This window comes from Nannobrachium achirus (genome assembly GCF_963921795.1).
Source record: "Nannobrachium achirus genome assembly, chromosome: 4".
Taxonomy (NCBI): Eukaryota; Metazoa; Chordata; class Actinopteri; order Myctophiformes; family Myctophidae; genus Nannobrachium; species Nannobrachium achirus.
In genome coordinates this window covers 36,438,567-36,462,610 of record NC_137813.1, presented here as the reverse complement: position 1 = coordinate 36,462,610, position 24,044 = coordinate 36,438,567, and the positions used below count along the sequence as shown (strand labels likewise).

Here is a 24,044-nt window from a genome sequence, read left to right as displayed (position 1 = left end):
TTTTAATTTGTTTGGGTGTATGACCGACGTTGTGAGACAATGACCCACCTCTCAATTACAGCAGGCAGGATGACAAATGAGCCGACAGGTAACCAGTCCAACAAGAACAACAAGGACAAAGAGAATCAGCAAGATGACAACACAGAAGAACACGGTGGTGCTGGTCACTCCAAGCGGGACAAGAACACCCTTTTGCTTGGACTCACTGTCGTCGGTAAGGATGTTCTCAAAAGTTCCTTTCATTTAGCATCTCTAGAATCACATGTGTTCTCCTTGACATGGCATCGTCATTGTCGGGTGGAAACCATGTATGTCCAAAACCGTTTGTTTTGTATTTATCATCTAAAAAATTAACTAAACTAGTGACAACAGCAGATCTACAAGCACACAATGACTCGGATCGCGTTGTGTGCTTGTAGATCTGCTGTTTTCACTAGTTTTGTGCGACCGTCTTGTATGATGAAGCAGGGCTTTGCTTTACCAAAAAAACGTACACATTTGAAACTTGGAGATTCGAGGATTCTGCTCGACAGTGACGACATGCTTCTTTAATGTTTGATTTTTCACCCTGCTCTCTTCTTCTCCCTTTGCTTTCTGACAAACTGATGGAAAAGCAAAAACTGATGCAAAAAAATAATTTCTTTATACCTGTAAACCAGTGATGTGACAATAAAGTTGGTTCTTGATTCATGAACGACTTGATTTAATCAATTGATTAATAATCAATTCATGTCATGCACATGTCATCATAGGCGAAAGGTTTCACCATGCATCACATCGCAATCTATTGTGAGCTTGTAGATCCACTATTTTCATTATTTTTGCACAACATTGTTTTGGGATGAAGTATAAATAATACCTATTAGTGGTTAATTGATTCGTTGATATATATATAAAAAAGTTTTTAACTCATTGTCTGCCCCCTCACGAGTTTCCCGAGGTATTCCCGTTGTTGGCCGCTGCCACGCCCAAGTTTCCCGAGTTTTGGGCAGTTTCTGCGTTTTTTTTTTTAAACAACTGCTCCCTATACGGTCACAATTAAACCTATGGTCTAACTTCTAAAAGATAATATTGTTGTCATACATTCTGTTTCTCCTCTCAGGTGTTGTCCTGGGCTCACTATTTGGCATGTTTCTGCGGTATATGGCGGTGACAGAAAGCAGCACCCTCACCATGATCGCCTTCCCTGGAGACATCCTGATGAGGATGCTTAAGATGCTCATCCTGCCCCTCATCATCTCCAGCCTCATCACAGGTGCTTTTAGACACGCCTTTAGACATGCAGATATCAGATACAGAAAAACTTGACTATACATGACACATACTGTACGCATGCGTGCACGCACACACACACACACACACACACACACACACACACACACACACACACACACACACACACACACACACACACACACACACTATCTTGATGATGCAGAAATATTTCTAAACTCCGCCGCCGCTCTGACATCACAATCTGGCTTCACTGTGATGTCACACTAACTGATCCTTTTTATGCCCATATATGATGTCATCAATATTAAGCCCATATCGAATAGGACAACATATGGGAATGCCCATATATGGAGGCCACATCAGCCACATACCACACTAATAGAATCCAATATGGCCAAGACCACAGATATAAAGAGCTAGATGCCTCGTTCACCTCTGCAGTTCATTGGAGCGACGTGCAACAGTTGTAGTCCGGACATCTTGGAAAAACTAAGGGAAAGCTGTCAGTCAAAGTGACTACTGGCCAATCACAGCGCGACTTTTCCGGGACTTATCCAAGGACTACAATTCAATTCAACAGAGCCAGTTCCGATGTTGCGCGGCTCAGCTGTTCTTACAGGCTGCGTACGTAAAGACCCGCCCCCACCTACCTCTGATTGGCCTAGCAACTTCCCTATGTGTGACGCACGTGGAAGCAATGCACACGTGATTCCCTTAGTCCCTTAGCTCTCACAGCATATCTCCATATACAGTACATACATGGATCTCCATATATGGGTACCAGGGGTCTCCATATATGGGTAACTGGTCCGATAAAAATCACTGGCCGGATGGCCAAGAATTGACGTGACCTCGCCATATTGCCCGTCTTACTATAGTTGTGGGCTCGCCTGAAAGGCGAGAGAACACTGTGTTATCCTCATTATTTATATAGTGAGACAGTACAAAGGTAAGGAGTGGTGTTAGCTGGAGTATTGGTTGAGCTTCACATGACAGTTAGCACGCTGCAGAATATAGTCAAATTTTTATCAACAGATATTCACTGTGTATTCACTGTGTTGTGTTCTGAAATGTTCCTATTTATCATGGCAAAGCAAAAAAAGAAAAGAAAAAAAAAAAGATTCAAGGCAATTTAAAACTACAATATTTGCATTGATGTGAATGAAAGAATGGGAACTTTGTCCCACTGCATAACTCCACCCCTTTAGCAAAAGGGGTTTTTCTGGTTGGCCAGTCAAGGACCAATCAGAAAGAAGGCTGACAAAAGGTGAATTCTCCCCATGATATCATATATCATCATGTATTAAAGCACAACCACCACCTTGGAATACGTTTCTCTGACTTCATTTGCATCATCAATTACTGACTTATTACTTATTCAGAATTCCTCCAGTGTGCATGTTGAACTCTCCTTGCATAGTCATATAGCGACCATGCCTCTGATTAAGATGTGCTAACTTTGAAATATTAGTAATTTTCTACTCAGCACATTCAATAGTCCAAGCTGCTCAAGTGCTTTCTTTCTTTCTCATATTGTGACCATTGTCCTTTCAGGGCTGGCTGGTCTGGATGCTCGCTCCAGCGGCAGGATGGGCAGCAGGGCCATGGTATACTACATGTCCACTACTATAATTGCTGCCATCCTAGGCGTCATCCTGGTCATCGGGATCCACCCTGGGAACCCCAAACTAAGGGGAAAGTCACATGCACCTGTCAGCGTAACCCCTAGGACCCAGCCGGAAGTTAGTAGCATGGATGCCTTCCTGGACCTGATCAGGAATCTCTTCCCAGAGAACCTTGTGCAAGCGTGCTTCCAACAGGTACAACCTAAGCGGCCATCACATGCTGAGTGGTAAAACACTGTGCACTGGCAGAGCCATTGTTTGTCCGTGGAGAGATCATTGACACCATAGGCTAGCGGTGTTACTTTATTGAAATGTTTATTTTACTATAGTCACTTGGCGATATCTCCTTTTCAAATCCCTTTATGGGCAACACGCACTGCCTGGATTTTCAACTATTAAACCTTTGAAAGCATGTTCAATCAGATTACAATCAGAGTGTAGTTCATATCGCCTTCTTGTTTTAGCATACCTGCTCGTTATGGTGTCTGTGTGTCTGTTGAGTTCACTGATATGGTCATATAGATTAACAAGGCTCTCACATATTTGACATAATAACAGCTGTCAGATTCACTGGTGCTGACTCTGAATTAAATACTGCAATTAATGAACTATTTTGAGACCACTGCTTTTTGTTTAGGCTACGTAAGGACACATTGTTTGATGTCCATAATATTTACTGTCTATACGACATCACTGTTAAGTATTACAATTTTGAACTGGTGATGTACACCCAAAACAAGATATAATAACATTGTGGCTTCACTGTGGATATCTGATGTCATGGGAATGATGTTACCGGTAAATTGATGATGTCATCCTTGCCCAAACATGGAGGGCACCAGCCTACTCGGAGACCATGCAAGTTAGGGCGAGGTCGCTTGTCGCCCTGAGGCGTCTTACTAGTTATTACAATCAATGGTGATTTGCAAATGGACACCACTCAAGAACGATGCAAGTGAGAATGCATGCCCCACCGTTATAATTATCAGAGCACACTATATACGACTGATCGACCAAATGTGGAGACAAATGGAAGAGATCCCTGATGTTGTCAAAAACTGCTGACGTTGTGTTGATCATGTACATAAATAGGTGACGGACAGACAGAGAGATGTGCATTGCCTTGTAAAAGAATGGAGTTCTGTGATGCAAAGTTTAGCCAATCTGTGAAGCCGATGGGTTGGGTTGACAAATCAGGGACAGGGGCGTCACAAGGGGGGGGAAGTGGGACTGATTTCCTAGGGCCCAAGCTGGAGGGGCCTTAATTATTTTATACTTTTATACTTATTTTATAGCTATTGAAAAATAGCAGATCTACAAGCTCACAGCGTGGCACTCGTTGCTATTTCATCTGCTATTTTTGAAAAGTCGTGAAAATGCGCAAATCTTTGAATATATGTATGAGCGAACATTTGTAACTCAAATTTTGCTTCTGGGGGGTCTCTGGAACTAAATATTTTGAGATGGGGGTCCGTGGTCAAATACATGTCATTTTGGGGGTCCTTCACATGAAAAAGTTTGAGCACCACTGACATAGAAACATAAGGATTTGAAATATTCAAATACTTTTTTGTCACAATTTTTCAAAAATAGCATTTGAAGTCAATGTCAGACACAGGTTTTGTGAATTGTAAAATATATTCTCAGAATGTGAAAGGTGATCAGGGATTGAATCCCTTGGTCCACTGGCAGTGTTCTTAGTAGTAATTTGGCGCTGATCGGACCTGTTGTTTGGTTAATGACATTAGCTGTGGACAAACATGCAGACAGAACACAGACATATACTCTTCTAGTCGGGTCTCCCCCTATAGGTGCTCTGAAAATATGACCTTGGAAAAGACTGTAGTGGTATACAGGCTCTGGTCTATCTAGATTTCTATTTGGGCTTTTATGAGTTTCTTCTATTACCTCCACAAAGGAATAATAGTTTTCCCACCTCTGTCCATGTCAGTTCTGTCTGTCTGTTAACAGTTGCCTGTGGGCCAAGATGATACACCTTTCACGCCAATTGGCCCAAAGGGGCCATGGTAATTGGCATACACTGTCACAAAACTGCACATTTCTGAACAGATTAACGCAGGGGTCATCAACATGTCCATACACGGACAAGCGTGTCCGGGGCAAGAGATGTCTATCGGTATGTCCGTGGCACAAAAAATATAGCCTATATTTTCTTCATTATAATGTAAAACCATATTAAAAAATTGCTTTTGAATAACTTTGGTGATTCATAAAGTAACATGCTCATTAATATGTTTAATTGTAATATTGCACATGGTACCTGTACACAAGTCTTAAACACCGGTCTTTATTTCAGACTCCTGTCTGAAATAAAGATTATATATAATCAGGTCAATTATTTTGGGTGGTTAAGTGGCTCAGTAGTTCAGACATACTATTGGTTTAAAATGTGCAGCACATTGTAATAGACCCTATGACACATTAGGAATCCATTAGTATACATCTAGGGCTAGGCCAATGTGTTTTTGGTAAAATTATTATTTAGCATGTCCGTGGCAAAATGTCCATCACGAGCTGCCATGGTGATGACCAACGTTACAACGCAATACTTTGTAAAAAGGTTTGTCATAGACCCAAGAAGAACTGATTAAATCATATCGTCGTTGTCGGGTGGAAACCTTGTATGTCCAAAACCGTTCGTTTTGTATTTATCATTTAAAAAATGAACTAAACTAGTGAAAACAGCCGATCTACAAGCACACAACGCGCGTTGTGCTTGTAGATCTGCTGTTTTCACTACTTTTGTGCGACGGCCTTGTATGATGAAGCAGAGCTTTACTTTGCGAGAAAAATAAACATACACATTTGAAACTTGGAGATACAAGGTTTCTGCCCGACAGTGACAATATCATTGTTTTGCCACTGAGTGTTGCTACCCCATGATGTGTTAATCTGTAGTGCTGTAGTATAGTGCATTATGAAGTTACAGATGTGGTGCCAGAAGAACAGCAGGCAAATACACCTTGGTGGATGTCTGAGCTCTTCTGAGCACATTTAGGCTACTGTAATAGGGCATTAACGAAAAGGTCGACAAGTTGACTCAGTCGACTTCATTACACAAGTCGACTCCCACCAGAGAAAATCGAAAGTCGAAGTTGAAAAAAAAAACCTTTCTATTGTTTTCACAATTTCTGCCTCTATATATTTGACAGTTTGGACAATGTTTAATTTGCCATTTTAGATGTATTAAAGTCCTTAAATTGGGCACTTTAGAAATGTGAAGATACCCTCTATACACTTAAACCTTATGTTGGTTTGTTTACAGTTGAATGAGAAAACAATGTTTCACATTAAGTTAATCATCTGGGGACCCCCCAAAATAATTGGGGGGTTGTGTGTGATGCGATGACGCCATCAAATGATAAAGTCGACTTCAACTCATCTTTTTACTGAGTCGAGTCGACTTGCAAAAATCACAAGTTGTTAATGCCCTGTACTGTACATATAAAATGTTTATGTTATGTTTCTTTAAATGAGGGTGGAGGTGGATTATACTCGTACATTCTCAATTCCAAGCTTTTCTTTTTACTTCCAAAGAAATTCTGTCATACATGTACAGTACAAGCCATCCTTCTAGCTCTGACATGTATGTAGGTGTCAGCCCAGTGACCTAATAAAGGTCAGTTTGTTGGTGTGTGTCCAGGCCAGGAGAAGGCTCTGTGGGATTCACAAAGCACCACTGAGAGATTTAGCTTGTTTATCCAAGCTGATCATTTTTAAATTATAAGCCAAGCCTCAATCATGTTGTGACGTTTGCCTTCTTTCGTCCAAATCCTGTCTCTTTCTCACTCTCTCTCCTTCTCTCTCTCCCTCTCTCTCTCTCCCTCTCTCTCCATTTCTCTCTCTCTCTCTCTCTCTCTCTCTCTCTCTCTCTCTCTCTCTCTCTCTCTCTCTCTCCCTCTCTCTCTCATCTTCCCTCATGCGTGTGTCTTAGTGATTAGAAATAGTTGTCTGTGTTAGACTGGGTGAGGGTCAACCTTTCTGCCGCTGCTAATCTCTGTATATCTGGGTTGCTGCATCCTTATTTGCCACAGTAAGCATCTGCTGGCGGAGAAGGTGCAAGCTTAACCCCCCCGCCCCCCCCCCCCCTTTTCCTTTGCCCTGTATTCACTGTCTGTTTCTGTCTGTCTGTCATCGTCTCTTTCCTTTAGGGCTGCAGGGTTAAGCGATTCTTTCAACGTCATTCTTTCAAAGTTTCAGGCCTGAAGGGCTGCCATTAAAAGGAAAACTACACTGTTTGTTTAATTACCACCAAACCTGGGCAGACTCTAGTATGAACAAAGCTCTTTAGAAGGTCTTCACAGGTTGTTAGATATAGATATAAACCTATACATTTGAAAGTTGTGGCCTAAATGGTTAAAGGGCTTTAACTTGGTGAGCTTGTAGATTGATGAGCTTGTAGATTGGGTATTTTTGGCTAATGTTCCCCCCAGAGGATGCTGGGGTTCAAGTGCTTGATAAGCAGGTGTGCAAAAGCAGTACAGCCTCCACCCATGGGCCTGCCACCCACAAATGCAAAGAACTCATACTTTATACTGTAATTGGGTTGTAAATTTGAAAATGTCAACGCATGCAGATTTCATAATCCCAAATTCATTCAAATGTTTTTCTGGTTGTTGTGGCCTGTAAACTGTTATAGCCTGTGCATAAGTCCGCATGTAATTGGACAATCGCTACACACCTTTTTGAGCTCACCCGACATCCTATTTAGAACATTCCTACCAATCGATCGATAAATTATAATTCGATCATTTAATTCAGAGGACAAGGCTTCTGTTGCTGACAAATCATATAACGTCTTTGTGAAAATGTGAAGTCATGCTCACCGGTGTGCTCCGTGGCATTTATCCTGCATGTGAACCACAGAGCACTATGTCCACTAATGTCCTCTGTTCAGGTCTCCACTGTGTTGAAGAAGGTGTCTGTGGTGCCACCGAACCAAACAGAACCTGTGGTGGTCCACACGAGGAGGCTGGAGTACAAATGGGGCATGAATGTCCTTGGTGAGTTCATATTCCTTAAGTTCTTGCCTGCTTCATTCTGTTGAAAGACAGGAGCTTGCTGGATGATTGCTTTATGTTGCCTGTGACTTGCATGACGCTTTTGCTGTGATTGTTTTCCAAAGGCTTGATTGGCTTCTTCATCACCTTTGGGATATGCATGGGGAAGATGGGAGAGAGGGGGAAAGTCATGTGTGAATTCTTCACCGTCCTCAACGAGATCATCATGTCAATGGTTTCCATGATCATGTGGTCAGTGGCTTGCTTTTCTCCTTTGCTAGGACTGGACAATGTTGGCAACATTTTTGACCAAATGCCCCAATATCAATACTGTGGCAATATCTGTTGGTGCATAATGTGGATATCATGAGTAGAGCAATAGAAGCATTTGTTTCAGCAACCGTCTGATGAGTTCAGAATATCCTATCACTTTACTGTAATGCAGCCTTTAACACCAAGAAGCATTACCGTTTAAACTGTATCACAATATTACAATTAATTCCAAACGTCTCATATCACAATATTGATATTTTATTGATATATCGCCCAGCTCTTCTCTACACATCATGCCGTTCTGTGTGTGTTTGTGTGTCTGTCTGTTTGTGTGTGTGTGTTTGTGTGTCTCTGTGTGTGTGTGTGTGTGTGTGTGTGTGTGTGTGTGTGTGTGTGTGTGTGTGTGTGTGTGTGTGTGTGTGTGTGTGTGTGTGTGTGTGTTTGTGTGTGTGTATATATGTATGCATATGGCCGTACAGTATGTGTTTGCGAAAAATGCACGACTGTATGCATGCACAGTTGTCTTCCTGTTTTCCTTCAAAATGCAGTGCTTAGACATAGTGGAGATACCACCCACAAAGACCAGTGACAGTGATGGATAAAGCGTTGATTGTGTACACAAGAAACACTGTGGGAACCAGCAAACAGCGGCCGACCGTTTAAAAACAGTGAAAACGAGAGGACGGAAGAGGCATACGAGAGGCCCGAAAGACGGATGGATGGTGAAGGACGGGGACAGATGGACAGAGACTGGAAGACGAGAGAAGGAGCCAGAGAGCTAGAGAGAGAGCGAGAGACACCGGGAGAGACAGGGAGAGAGAGGGATTCCCCGGGACATGCCGGGGTCTGAGGAATGCTGAGGAGTAGCAGCAGCACAGGGGGGGCCAGAGCAGTGCTGCGGGCTCCCAGGGGACGCAGGGTGGAAGCTCTCCAGAATGTAATGCATCCACACAGGGGCGTCGCACCAAATTCTGGGCCCTGGGTACAAGGATTCATTGTGGGCCCTCATGAATGTTCTTCATAGGGGGACCTGGGAACACATTATCACGCATCATTTTGTGCTTTAACTATTGAAAAATAGCTACAAGCGCCGAGTGCGGTGCTGCGAGCTTGTAGATCTGCTATTTTTGAAAAAATCTTGACAATTTGTGCAAGTCTTTGAATATTCTTTTATACGTTTTTTTTTAAAGCAAAATTTGAGTTACAAATACAAATTACATATATTCAATGTTTTGCACACATTTTCACCACTTTTCAAAAATAGCAGATCTACGAGCTCGCAGCTGTGAGCTTGTATATCTGCTATTTTTCAATAGCTAAAGTATAAAATAATTAATTTAAGGCCCATCCACCCTGGGCCCTAGTAACTCAGTCCCACTCCCCCCCTTGTGACGCTCCTGCATCCACAGACTGTAAAGCAGTGTAGCCCACTGGCAGTAAAGCAGAGAGCAGTTGCAAGCGGGACAGTGGGGGACGCGGAAAGATGCGTGTGAGTGCATGCCTTATAGAGATCGATGTAAGCCTTGAGGCTTCACAGGACACTGGCTGGTAGCACCGGAGAGAGAGAGAGAGAGAGAGAGAGAGAGAGAGAGAGAGAGAGAGAGAGAGAGAGAGAGAGTCCAGTAGCACTGAGAGAGATGGATTTTGGGTGGGGGGTGGAAGGAGAAACAGCAGCATGCTTGTCCCGCCACTCTGCTAGGCCATCTAGATGAGCAGCTGTACACCAAAGGAATTGCGCCCTTGTTCATATCACTCAGCAGTGTAAACAGATTACTCACGAGCCTAAGGGCCGGCCAAACAGAGAGCCCAGTGTATACAGAACGCGTATCACAACGCCTCCATCAGATCTTATACACCACAAGCTCATATATGCTGCAACAACTGTCACCAGCAACTGACATCCGCCCAGTTACGGTTTGTCACAACCTGATCCTAGTGCAGGGCCAAAGCTGGTTGTGGGTTTGCTTCTCTGAAACTGGCCTTGGAATGGAAAACCACCCGTCATTTTGATTCATATCTATCTATTCCGTATGTCCAGAACCAGTGTTCAGAAACATGAACATATCTGATATTAGACTCAGATATACTGAACCGAGCATATCGTCGTTGTTGGGTAGAAACCTTGTACCGGTACAGTATGTCCAAAAACGTTTGTTTTGTATTCATCATTTTTATAATGATTTAAGCTAGTGAAAACAGCCGATCTACAAGCACACAACGCCTCGCACCAGTGCTTGCAGATCGGCTGTTTTCACTTTTGTGCGACAGCCTTGTGTGATGAAGCAGTGCTTTACTTTGCGAAAAAATGATAACATTTGAAGAGATACAAGGTTTCTGCCCGACAGTGACGATATCTGAGTCTAATCTCTCATGTTGTTGAGTATATTGTGGAGATGCTCAAATAACGATGAATAGGACGCTGACGCAAGGAAACTTGTTGAATATTTGCCTTTAACACAACATGCACACCGTATCCCAGATGATGTAACATTTATCTTTTCCATCAAAGTTCATTCTCTATGGAGCTGTACATCGGTGTGACATCACCGATTAGGGGGCAGGACTCAGGACTAGCAAGCTTACACTGCCAGGGCTAAAAGCTTGCTATTTTGAGACAGTCGTAAATATTTACAATATAAAGTAGCTCTCCTTGATACTACAATTCTGTGCCTTTTTTTACACGGCTACAATAAGGCCTAACAATCTATTGCTGAGCTCATTTAGATTGCCCACCTGGGGTCTACAGTAGCGTGCCTGCAACCAGGAATATTTCCATGTAATGTGTAAATAGATTTAATGTATCCTCATCAGTATACGCCCCTCGCACCGCGGGGCGTTGTGTGCTTGTAGATCTGCTGTTTTCACTACTTTTGTGCAACTGCCTTGTATGATGAAGCAGGGCTTTGCTTTGCGAAAAAATGTATACATTTGAAACTTGGAGATACGAGGTTTCTGTACGACAGTGACGATTTACTTTGTTGGCCGCCCAGCCCCCAAAATGGAATGAAGGCCAACATTTTATTTTTTATTTTTTTCCTAATGGCCGGCCTGGACCGTCCGGGAATGAACCGGCCGTTCGGGAGTTGTCCCGCTTTTCCCAATGGCCAGCACGTCCCTGGCAGATGCAGTTTTCCCATGATGCTAGTATCACTGTCGCACAGTTTAGTGGGCTTAAAGGGATATTCCACTTTCAAAAAAACTTTTGGTCACTTTATCATCTAATCAGGCTTTTATGAACACCCTGAACAATTTTTAATTTACTTCATTCAATATTTAGATATTTGATGTAAATGTTATCTGCCCCCCCAGGCTCAGGGCCTCTCCACATACACACCCATTGTAACTTCAAACTTCATTTTAATTAACCATGATAGATTCATTAAAAATACCCATTATTTTTTTCTGGTGACTCATACTACCCTCCTAATACGTGAGCAGGCTGTGTTTTCTCAATAACCTTTTTGAGCGGTGGTAAACCGCTCCATAGAGTGGCTGTGCGTGTGTCTGTAGCCACTTTTCCTCAGCGTTTTGCCATAGCAATGTGTTTTCCTCAGCGTTTTGCCATAGCAATATGTGTGTAGCCATATTACATCACCAATTACATCCTAGACCTATATCCTAGTCTTTTTCCTCAGCGTTTTGCCATAGCAATGTGTGTGTGTGTAGCCTGTATTACATCACCAATTACCAATTGAAGACGTTATGCAAGCACGACCACCGCTCACTTCACATTGGGTGTGATTTTTCATTCATTTTTAATAATTCATTGGGAAAATGAGAAAAATGTAATACAAAACAAAATTATTAAAAATAAATGAAGGATTTTATCGAAAAACATGGCCTGCTCACGTATTAGGAGGGTTGTATGAGTCACCAGAAAAAATAATGGGTGTTTTTAATGAATCTATCATGGTTAAAATGGAGTTTGAAGTTACAATGGGTGTGTATGTGGAGAGGCCCTGAGCCCTGAGTTTTTGAGCGGTGGTCACGCCGCTCCTATACGTGGCCGTGTGTGTAGACGTACGTGTATGTATGTGGGTGGGTGGGTGCGTCCGTATGTAGCCTCAAGCCTGTGGTGTAGTACCTTTTCTGACCACACATGTTAAGGGAGGGGCGCTGTTTTCAGGCCAGGCCAGACCAGGCACACACACACACACACGCACACACACACACACACACACACACACACACTGGGGAGAAGGGGGGGGGGGGGGGGGTAAACCACCGCTCAGTTCACACAGGTGTGATTTTTGAGCGGTGGTCACACCGTCTCCATAGCGTGGCCGTGTGTGTATCCGTCTATGTATGTGGGTGGGTGGGTGGGTGGGTGGGTCCGTATGTAGCCTAAGTACCCCTGGTGACCAGAGAGGTGCTGTTGAGTCTAGTCTGCCCTGAGCATCAACTGCAATACCAGTGGTGGCCTGAGTGACATGGATGGATGGATGGCTCTCTCTCTCACACGCAAGCAAGCACCCCCCCCCCCCCCCCCCCCCCCCCATATTATTATTATTATTATTATTACCCTAAATATTTTTAAAAATATTTATTTAATCTTTTTTATTATAATTATAATTATTATTATAATATATATTTGTTTTGCTGTTGCGCAGCCTCCACGACCACCGCTCAGTTCACACGGGTGTGATTTTTTTTTAAAGTGGAATATCCCTTTAACTGGGCCAGTCCATTTTTCCAGTAGATGGCTCATATCAGGTTTAATGATAGTAATAGTGTGGATGGAAAAGGTCCAAATCACGAATCATTTTGTCTCCGAGGTATTTCCATTTTAAGGTGTTGACAAGCATATGTGCGACAACTGAAGTGCTTATCATAACTTTTACTCGGTGGTGGAAAAAGTACTCACATTCTTTACTTGAGTAAAAGTATCAATACTGCATACTCAGTTACAAGTAAAAGTCCGGAATTCAAAATGTACTTGAGTAAAAGTATGAAAGTATTGGCATCAAAATGTACTTAAAGTACCAAAAGTGAAAGTACAAAATGTTTGAAAATCGCTGATCTACAAGCTCACAGCGCGCCACGATGCGACGCGTTGTGAGCTTGTAGATCGGCTATTTTCAAATAGCCACGGTATAACATAGGGCTAAAGTGGAATAGTGGATTAATGTATGTTTTGTAATATAATCATGTATATCTGCAAAGTAACTAGTAACTAAAATTTTCTAATTATTGTAGTGGAGTAAAAGTACAATATTTTCCTCTGAGATGTAGTGGAGTGGAAGTAAAAGTACTGAAAACTGGAAATATTCAAGTACAAATACCTCAAAACTGTACTCAAGTACATGTACTGTTACTTTACACCACTGCTTTTACTCTTCACTGACTTGGGATGTGTTGTGAACGGCATACAACTTTCTCTGTTTAGCAATAGTGAGAGAGTCTGTACCACATGTGATTGAATAAAGTCCCCTTTCTTTCTCACTATTTCAGCTATGATGATGATGGTTTTTGTTTACTGTGTGCACAGGTACTCTCCCTTTGGCATTGCCTCTCTGATAGCGGGAAAGATCGCAGCCATCGGTAGCTTGGAGGTAGTGGCCAGGCAGCTGGGCTTGTACATGGTCACTGTGATCGTAGGCCTCGTCATTCATGGCGGCATCATCCTTCCTGCCATATTCTTCGCTGTCACCAGGAAAAGTCCCATGACCTTCTACTCTGGAATCTTCCAAGCCTGGATCACTGCGCTGGGCACTGCCAGCAGGTATGGACTTGCACAGTGTGTGTGTGTGTGTGTGTGTGTGTGTGTGTGTGTGTGTGTGTGTGTGTGTGTGTGTGTGTGTGTGTGTGTGTGCGTGCGTGTGCGTGTGTGTGTGCGTGTGTGTGTGTGTGTGTGCGTGTGCGTGTGCGTGTGCGTGTGCGTGTGCGTGTGCGTTTGTGCGCGAGATGGAGAGAGAGAGAGAGAGATATTGTGCTTGTGCATGGGTAGATGAATATACCTGCATGCACTCTATATAACTTAGCGTCGTTGTCGGGTGGAAACCTCGTATCTCCAAGTTTCAAATGTGTTCGTTCTTTCGCAAAGTAAAGCCCTGCTTCATCATACAAGGCCGTCGCACAAAAGTAGTGAAAACAGCAGATCTACAAGCACACAATGCCTCGCACCACGAGGCGTTGTGTGCTTGTAGATTGGCTGTTTTCACTAGTTTAAAATATTGTTAAAATGATAAATGCAAACCGAACGGTTTTGGACATACAAGGTTTTCCGATAACAACGTTATATTGTTTGTTTAGTTTGTTTTGTTTTTCACGGTCATACAAGCCTTCAACAGTTGCTTTAATTTTTATGATTGAATATGGCATATCTGGTTAGCCTCGCGTAGCCAGACGAATCTGCCATTGCAAAGAAACATTGCCCGTGGCAGATTATAGGTCTGGCCCTGCTCAGTTATTCAAATATTTCAGGGCTCACAAGTCGTGAGGAACCAACCAGGGGCCCAGTATGCAAATGTAGGGCGGGTTTATCACCTTTGTGCTACTCTGATTGGTTGTAGGTCTAACCAATAGAGTCTGTTTGAATATTTTTGTAACCGCCCCTTGGGGGGAAAAAATTACACAAGAACAGTGTTGCCAGACGTACGATAATTATCGTATTTGTACGATAATTTGACCCTCTGTACGATGTACGATCAATAATTCCAAAAATGCCCAAATGTACGATAATTTCGGCATATCATCAAAAAGAGCGTGAATTCACTATTTTCCCTGGCTGCTGATCTGGGATCTGGTTTGGCTTCTCAAAATAAGCCAGGAAATCAGTCAATCTGACCCTATATCTGTACTTGGAGGCATTAAAAACACTGGTTGCATCTTTCCAGACCAGTTTCAGGCTTTTATTTGTGTAAGCTCCAAGAAGTTGCCTGCCTCCACACAGCAAATCTGATGCGTTTTTGTCACGCAGGAGTCTAAAACGAGGTCGTTTCTTACACTAAAGACACATTTTTTGGTGAAATTACGTTTTTACGCGAGTGATTTCTCTTTTTTGGCCGTGTACGATAGTTTCATGTCAAATACGATAATTCTGAGCCTCCGGTACGATAATTCAACATTTCCCATCTGGTAACACTGCACAAGAAGGACCAGACTATAATAGTCACACAGTGATATTGTCTGGCTATGCGAGGCTATATCTGGGTATTTGCTTTTTATGTCATTGAACTGGGTGGAATTGCAGACTGCAGAATATATTAGTGCTGTCCAAGATTAAATATTTTAATCACGATTAATCGCATGATTTATCTCATTAATCACACTTAATCGCAAATAAGTCATACGTTTTTATCTGTTCACGATGTACCTTAGAGGGATGTTTCTCAAGTCTTGTATACCCCTATTAACATGGGAGTGAAAATATATGCTGGCTTTATGCAAAAGTATGTTAATCTTTTATTGGAAATCTATTAAAAACCCCAAATAAATCATAATCGTACTGCATCAAACAGGTGGAAGCAGATGGGTATAAGGATCTGTTCAATTTACTTACGTAAAATGAGTACAAAAATGAGTTATAGGTAATAATAAAACAATTAAAAGTAAATAAATTGTCACATGTGCAGCTCATTAAGCTGATCATTTGGGAACTTCCCAACAAATAATTGCTGTAATAATATTAATGTTGAGAACCACTGTCCTAAACCACGGGTAATATATTATAATATTAATAATATTTATGCAACTGAAACAGCAACTCAAGGCAGCAGGGCCGTAGGTGTCTGAATAGGTTTTATCCATGTCCATGTCTGACAGATTCTGTGTTGTAAAATGTCTAAGCCTCTGGATTAGTCGTCACTGGACAAGCTGGCCCTGCGCTGCATCCTGTATCCTAGCTTGGCTTGGCTTGCCCTGCCTGGGATACTGCTGAAAACATGAGTATGGGTAATCCCATCAACTTTTCCTCTAATTATATTACGATGACCCAGGCTTCGCTGGGGCTGGAATCAAATTCCTTTAATTCATATGTCGGAGGATTGCAACACTGGCCTGCACCAGCTGCTATGAAGAGGCTCTCACTCTACTCAAATTTCTCATTCTCTACTGACTTTTTTCTCTCTTTTTTTAGTGTGCCTCCAAGTCAAATTTATCTATATCCCCTCTTCCTCGCTGTCTGTTGCTTTCCACTTAAGCAACACTAAACTAAGCTTACTCTCTGTTTAAGATTTCCCCTCACCACCTGTCTACCATATACTTTCCTGCTTTTTGTCTCCACCAGCCGAAGGCATGGGGGAGAGTATGTTTTCCCCTTCGTCTGTCCGTGTGTCCGTCCGTGCGTGCGTGCGTGCGTCCGTCCGTGTGTCCTTGCAGTTTGTGTGCACCTAATCTCAGTCGCCGTTGGCCCGGTCGCTGCCAAAGTGAGCACACACATTCCCTGGATGCCAATCTAGAACCTCTGCCCTAAATTTTTCAAATGGGCCTTTTCTAGCGCCACCTAGTGGCCGATGTTCGCAAAACACATTTCTGTGCACTACTCTTACAGATTTTGTCGAAAAATCCTACAAATCGGTAGGCACTATCTCGATAGTCATTTGATCGACACGGATCTGTCCGATTTTGCATATTCCATCCTGATTGGCTAAGATTGGCTTCCAAAGTTTGTAGGATTGAGCAGTTTTGAACAAAATGCCTCAAATCCCAAACGCGAAATGCAATTATCATGAAATCGCGCACACACGTTCCCACTAGGTCGAGGAAGAAATGTCACTTAAAATTTTTGAAATCAGCCTCATGGTGGCGCTATAACAGGCTGATTTGTGGTTTTACCTATAACTCCACCGATCAGTTTCAAACTTTGTAAGCACACTCCCTAGAGGCCAAGGAAAAACCCTTTTCCTGCATTTTTCACATCAGCCTTTTATAGCGCCACCAGGAGACCGACTTATGTAAGACACAATTTTTCCTATTATTCCTTGAGATTTTATCCAAAAATCATGCAAATCGGTACACAGTATCTTTATAGTCATGTGATCAAGTCCGAACCGTCTGATATTTCATATTCCATCCTAATTGGCTAATATTGGCTTCCAAAGTTTGCAGGATTGCTCAGTTTTTGAACAAAATGCTTCAAATCATCAACGCAGCTTGCGATTACCGTGAAATTTGCCACACATGTTCCCACTATGTCAAGGAACAAATGCTACCCTTTTCACGTTGGCCTGTTATAGCGCCACCAGCAGGTAGACTTTAGCAAAACACATTTTTGGAACACAATGCCTCAAATCATGCATGCAGTGTCCGATTGCCATGAAAGGTCTAAGGTGAAGAACATATGCCAGCCTTTTTACATTGGCCTATTATATAGTAGTACCACCGCCTGGCCTGGTGGAGACCTGTGCTCGGAAGAGCACTGCTTCTAGTTTGTCTTTTAATCTAACTTGTGTGTCATTTTCAGGGGTGTCGCATACAATTCTAGGCCCTGGGTGGTTTAACTATTGAAAAATAGCAGATATACAAGCTCACAACGTGGCACCGAGTGCCATGCTGCGAGCTTGTAGATCTGCTATTTTAGAAAAATCATGAAAGTTTGCGCAAGTCTTTGAATATTTCAAATCCTTTTTAGAAAAACCTGTCAGTGGTGCTCAAACTTTTTCATGTGATGGACCCCCAAAATGATATGTATTTGGCCACGGACCCCCATCTCAAAATATTTAGTTCCAGGGAACCCCCCAGAAGCAAAGTTGAGTTACAAATGTTCACTTAAAAATACATACAGTATATGCAAAGATTTGCACACATTTTCACGACTTTTATAAAAATAGCAGATATACGCTGCAAGCTTGTAGATCTGCTATTTTTCAATAGCTAAAGTATGAAATAATTAAGGCCCCTCCACCTTGGGCCCTAGTAACTTGTGACGCCCCTGGTCATTTTAGTTGGCGGAACTTGTTTACTTGATCAGCCTCTTCTTCTTCCACACCCTCAGCGCGGGGACATTACCTGTCACCTTCCGTTGTCTGGAGGAGAACCTGAAGATTGACAAACGCGTGACGCGTTTTGTTCTGCCCATCGGCGCCACCATTAACATGGATGGCACTGCCCTGTATGAGGCTGTGGCGGCCATCTTCATCGCCCAGATGAACGACATCAACCTAGATTTAGGACAAATCGTCACTGTCAGGTAAACCCCCTGGAGGTGGTAGGCTTATGCATGCGCAGTCACATGCGCAGTCACGCATGCATGCACACACACACAGACAAGCACACACACGCACGCACGCGCACGCACGCACACACACGCACGCACGCACGCACGCACGCACGCACGCACGCACGCACGCACGCACGCACGCACGCACGCACACACACACACACACACACACACACACACACACACACACACACACACATTATTGCGACCGTCAGGTCGCAGTTTAGTTGCGACCGTTAGGTCGCAGTTTAGTATCAAAACCTCCACCGGCCGTCCGTCCGTCCGTCGGTCACACGTCACACCTTTGCCCTGCTCATATCTCCGCATCAGTATGACATCACACTGCTTGGTGTGTGCCGTCAGGGTCATTTGTGTACGGTGTGATGTCATACTGATGTCAGCAGTGTGATGTCATACTGATGTCAGCAGCTATGTCTCTATATATGGAGTTATATGTTGTTCGTGTCCAAATATGGGGCTTGTGAGGTCAGACTTAGTGAGATTCGTCGGTTATCTCCATATATGGAGGGAGAACCAGCTTATGAGCCGATGAGTTGTGTCAGAGTCGAGATCCTGCTTGCATTTAATCTGTCGGTAGATAATGCCAGTCTTATATAAGGGTAATTTGTGTACGGTGTGATGTCATACTGATGTCAGCAGTGTGATGTCATACTGATGTCAGCAGCTATGTCTCTATATATGGAGTTATATGTTGTTCGTGTCAAAATATGGGGCTTGTGAGGTCAGACTTAGTGAGATTCGTCGGTTATCTCCATATATGGAGGGATGTGTTGGTTATCTCCATATCTGGAGATTCAACTTTCAACGATTTTGACATCTTGTTACTAATCTGTCGGTAGATAATGCCGGTCTTATATAAGGGTCATTTGTGTACGGTGTGATGTCATACTGATGTCAGCAGTGTGACAGGAGATAAGCGACCAACGGTCGCTTATCTCCCGATTAGGGAGTCTTACTGGTATCAAAACCTCCACCGTTGTTCGTTGTATATGTTGTTCGTGTCCAAATATGGGGCTTGTGAGGTCAGACTTAGTGAGATTCGTCGGTTATCTCCATATATGGAGGGATGTGTTGGTTATCTCCATATCAACGGTCGCTTATCTCCCGATTAGGGAGTCTTACTGGTTATTATATATTTCTGGAGGCATTTTAACTCATTGATTTATGTATTTTACAAACTACATGCGGTAGTTTCAGAGTGTACCCAAACTAAATGATGTTATTATGTGGTGGGATCATTTCTTTGGTTTCGGCAAAACTGTCTACCCAGAGGGAAACCACTCTATTTTGATTAGATACAGCGCTGCATGTGTCAGTGGTGGAAAGTAACTACAGTAAGTACATTTACTTAAGTACACTTTTGAGGTATTTGTACTTTACTTGAATATTTCCAGTTTCCAATACTTTAACTTCTACTCCATTACATCTCGAAGGTAAATGCTGTACTTTTACTCCACTACATTTATTTGAAAACTTTATTTAGTAATTACTTTGTAGATTGATTAATATCAATATACATTTCGGCCATCTATAAATAGCCAATCTACAAGCTCACAATGCGTTGCATCGTGACGCATTGTGAGCTTGTAGATTGGCTATTTATAGATGGCCGATTTATAGATCTGCTATTTTCAGAAGATCTTTACATACATTTGAAAGTATTAGTATATTTTGAAGCCACTTTTAGTTCCAGACTTTTAGTTGTAAGGCTGCACCCACACCAAAGTATCTATGAGGGTGGATTCCCCATTCCGTTCATGCCAGAAGAAGATTTCTGAAAAAATCGGTTTCATCATCGGCCTAGCAGATAGTTCTGGAAAAGTACCAGCACCATATTGTCTTTGGGGGATATTGTTTTAATTAGCTCCATATGTGTACAAAATCTCTATAAGCCTCTTCTGATCCCCCCTGTCACACTGATATGTCAATTAGTGTTGTAGCTATAATACATGTAACAAAATAAAATGCAATACAGTCTTCTTAGAGTTGTATAAGACAAATGATTATTTATTCATTGATTTAACCTTTAACCAAGAAGATTCAAAATCTATTTTTTCAAGGGTGCCCTTGCCAAAAAGTTACAGATAATATCTGTAACTTGTCATATTATGACAAATCACACACAATAAAAGTTACACAAGTGATAATACAGTAGGCAAGTCACAGGATCGCACACAGGTAAATAGGCTTGCTTAATCATAATGATAGAAGGCATTAAATACCAGGCATTAAATTATGTTTTATCTTGGAACCAAGCATAGCCTGCAGTCACATCTGGCTGTGTCTTAATCCCTCTAAATATGGACACATCAAGAAGGCCATTATTTTCCCTTGTGTTGCCAAGTACAGATTACTGTCAGGATAAAAAAAAGGAAAAATAAGTGAGGTGATTTTATCTGTAGAACTGCAAAACATTGCATAACTGCAACTGCTCACTCGATGCTGGATAAAATGGTTTTATGTTTTGTATATCGTCACTGTTGGGTAGAAACCTCATATCTCCCAAGTTTCAAGTTTGTATGTTTTTTCACCAAGTAAAGCCCTTCTTCATCATACAAGGCTGTCGCACAAAAGTAGTGAAAACAGCCGATCTATCTGCTGTTTTCACTAGTTTAGTTCATTTTTAAAATGATGAATACAAAACGAATGGACTTGGACATACAAGGTTTCCACCCGACAACGACGATATTTTGAAGTGTGTTTCTCTTTAACCTCGCGTCTCCTCTTCAGTATGACTGCCACCCTGGCCAGTGTGGGGGCAGCCAGTATTCCCAGCGCAGGCCTGGTCACCATGCTGCTGATCCTCACAGCCGTGGGTCTGCCCACCCAGGACATCAGCCTGCTCATCGCTGTGGACTGGCTGCTGTGAGTCAGGTGTCTGGGGGGGTAGGGACGTCTGTCCCTAGGCCGTAGGGGCATGAATGGGGTTTGTTTGTTTGATTGATTGATTGATAGATAGATAGATAGATAGATAGATAGATAGATTATTTTGGGGGGTCCCCAGATGATTAGCTTAATGTGCAACATAGTTTTTTCTGACCATGTAGATCTGCTATTTTCACAATAGAACCTGTGTTATATACAAAATGTAATGATGCCTCAACTTGTCAGGGTGGGGGGTCCCCAGTTAAAATATGATTATTTTGGGGGTCGCGGCCTGAAAAGGTTGAGAACCACTGCACTAAGTGACTAGTTGCAATTTATCCATTTTTCTTATTGCCACTTTTTGTTTGTGCAGTGACAGGATGCGTACTTCTATCAACGTTGTGGGCGACTCGTTCGGTGCTGGGATCGTGGACCACTTGTCAAGGGCGGAGCTCGCCGCGCTCGACATGGCAGACATGGAAATGCTTCCCCAGGAGGATGAGCTGGACTTCTTGCCTCCCCCTCCCATCCTCACAGAGATGGACCTGATCGACCCTGTCAAACCACCACAATTACCCCCGCGCTCCCCTCGCCCGCCCACCCTGAACCACACTGGCCCCAGCCTCTCCCAGTCGCTCTCCATGTCCTACTCACCGGCCCGTTCAATCCGCTCTCCGTCGCCGCACTCCATCCGCTCCCCCTCCCCTCGCTCTGTCTATTCCCACTCCCCGCGACCCTCCTCCCGCACCCACTCGCCATGCCTTCTCCACAGGATAGAGCCTGGCTACTGTCCACTGCCCAGCCATGATAACAAGGTATCTTTAACTTTAACGCTAGCCTCTGGTTCTACAGTTGCAGGACATACTTAGCCTACTCACGTTCTCCGATAGAGGGTATGTGCATGACATCTTCGTACCTGGAAGTTATGCAGCCAGGAATGCCTATTGAGTGGGAAAAAAACAGTCAGAGTCAATAGGAGTCATGAGGTGTTTCCCAACAAGCCCCTCCAAACTCCAATGCTTCATGCTGCTTTATGTTTTTGCCACTCAGTCTAGATGAGTGGCATATGATGCATACCCTCTATATGGTGAAATAATTCAGCCTTTATAATGCTTGCATTTCTAGCGGGTCTGCCATTTTGTCTGTTCTCTCTCCTTTGTGTGTCCAGATCACAACACTCACACTGTCCCGTTCCCACAGAGAGAGGGACAGGGAAAGGGAAAAGGAGCGTCTGCGACTCGAAAGTGAAACGGAGGAAGAGTTAGTGATAGAAGTGAGCGACGGGGAGGATAGTGACGACACTGCGTATGATAGGAGGCATGGCATTCCACTGGTTGACCTTCCTTGATGGGATCCCTCCATGTCCAAGGTTTCTCTGTACATCTGCTTCCGTTGTATACTGCCACTTCTCCCATTTTCATACACAGTTCTCCATAGTTCACAGTGTTGCAAAGCTGTGCTTATGGGTTCCAGGGCCCACAGTGGGTTTTAGGCACATGAAATGATCACCTTTTTGAGGTATTATAGTTTGATTTCTCATCGATGAATATGTTTATTTGCAGAATAATATTCATGGATATTATGTTGCCATGGCAACACCCTTTAACCACTTATCTGTAGTTCCCCAGGGGTCTATTGTAGGCCCGCTCCTTTTTCCCGTCTACACCAAATCTCTGAAAATAACAGATTTTTACCCCAGAATAGAGACGCAAGGGTTCATATGGTTAATAAAACCAGTTTGGGCCAGTCCAGAGGCTTTTGCTTTGTAAAATGATGCTTTAATGGGGATTGTTTTACTCGCTTCAAGGTTCATTCCTTTTTACAGTTGAAGAAATCGCTATCTTGCTGTCATTTCATAACCAAAGTCATAAATCCTTCATACACAGTAATTTGCCTGATACTGGTCTATTGCATGTCTGCCCCCGATGAGAGAAGTAATGTGGTGTTGCGGCTAGATGTATTTATTTATATAGTCTTATTTTGGGTAGCATTCAGGAAATGCACAACCATGAAATCTCTTCAGTTGTTCACTTGTGTATACTGTATAGTGCCATGCATCTCTCCTTATACAAGGAAGTGAATGAAAGAATAACACTCAACTTACCTCAAGAATACAAACTGCATTATGTACGGTAATTGAAAAGACTGTGCTATCAGCAAACATTATATTTATGCTGTCAGCTTCCATGTTTCTGCTTATTTTCAATGCACTAATCTGTATTATTGTCAATTATTGTCCTCCACTTTAATTTAACCTAATTCTCCCCTGAAGTGATTGTCATTTACTGTACTTGATCTATTGTAATTTATTTTGTGGTCTGGTTTCCAAAATGATGATAATTAGCTGTCTTTGCTCAAATGCACAATATTTGTTTTAAATTTGTTCAATGTTCTAAGTGGTTACTTTTACTCATATTTTTTGTTCTTGCAGACTTCTTCAAGATTATAAAACACTATAATCAGGTTTTCTCATACTTTACCTTGTACCTTCTCTGTCATTGTGTCTGAATTGCCTTTCGTTTCAAACTGAAAATCATTGATTGCCTCCCCAAATCCTTAAGTCTTAAATCAGTTTTACAGGCCTGGTTGTATGTGTAAGATACTGTATGTAATAAAATCTTGGAGATTTATATGAATGACAATTCCATGGTATTTGTGTGCTGCTTAAGAACTTTGTATAAACTGCGGATGGAATTGGGGGAGGGGACAACAATGATATTGGATGCTGCCATTGCAGTGAACGCCACAGTGATTACACACACATGTAGAGAATGACACACATATACAGTACTTCATGACGTGCACACATGTTACACATACAGATGAAGACACACAGAGTACCAA

At 42.6% G+C, this 24,044-nt stretch overlaps 1 protein-coding gene across 1 annotated transcript; it reads left to right on the top strand.

Annotated features, from left to right (window-relative positions):
* Positions 1 to 69: 69 nt before the first annotated feature.
* On the top strand, positions 70 to 22,548 carry slc1a9 (solute carrier family 1 member 9; the record flags this gene model as incomplete). The annotated part of the gene is made up of 10 exons (XM_080723642.1): positions 70 to 214; positions 1,103 to 1,255; positions 2,791 to 3,056; positions 7,780 to 7,885; positions 8,008 to 8,134; positions 13,644 to 13,877; positions 18,090 to 18,284; positions 21,066 to 21,200; positions 21,574 to 22,015; positions 22,369 to 22,548. 10 exons carry the CDS (start codon positions 70 to 72, stop codon positions 22,546 to 22,548), a joined length of 1,983 nt encoding a protein of 660 aa, XP_080579768.1.
* Between the last annotated feature and the right edge of the window lie 1,496 nt (positions 22,549 to 24,044).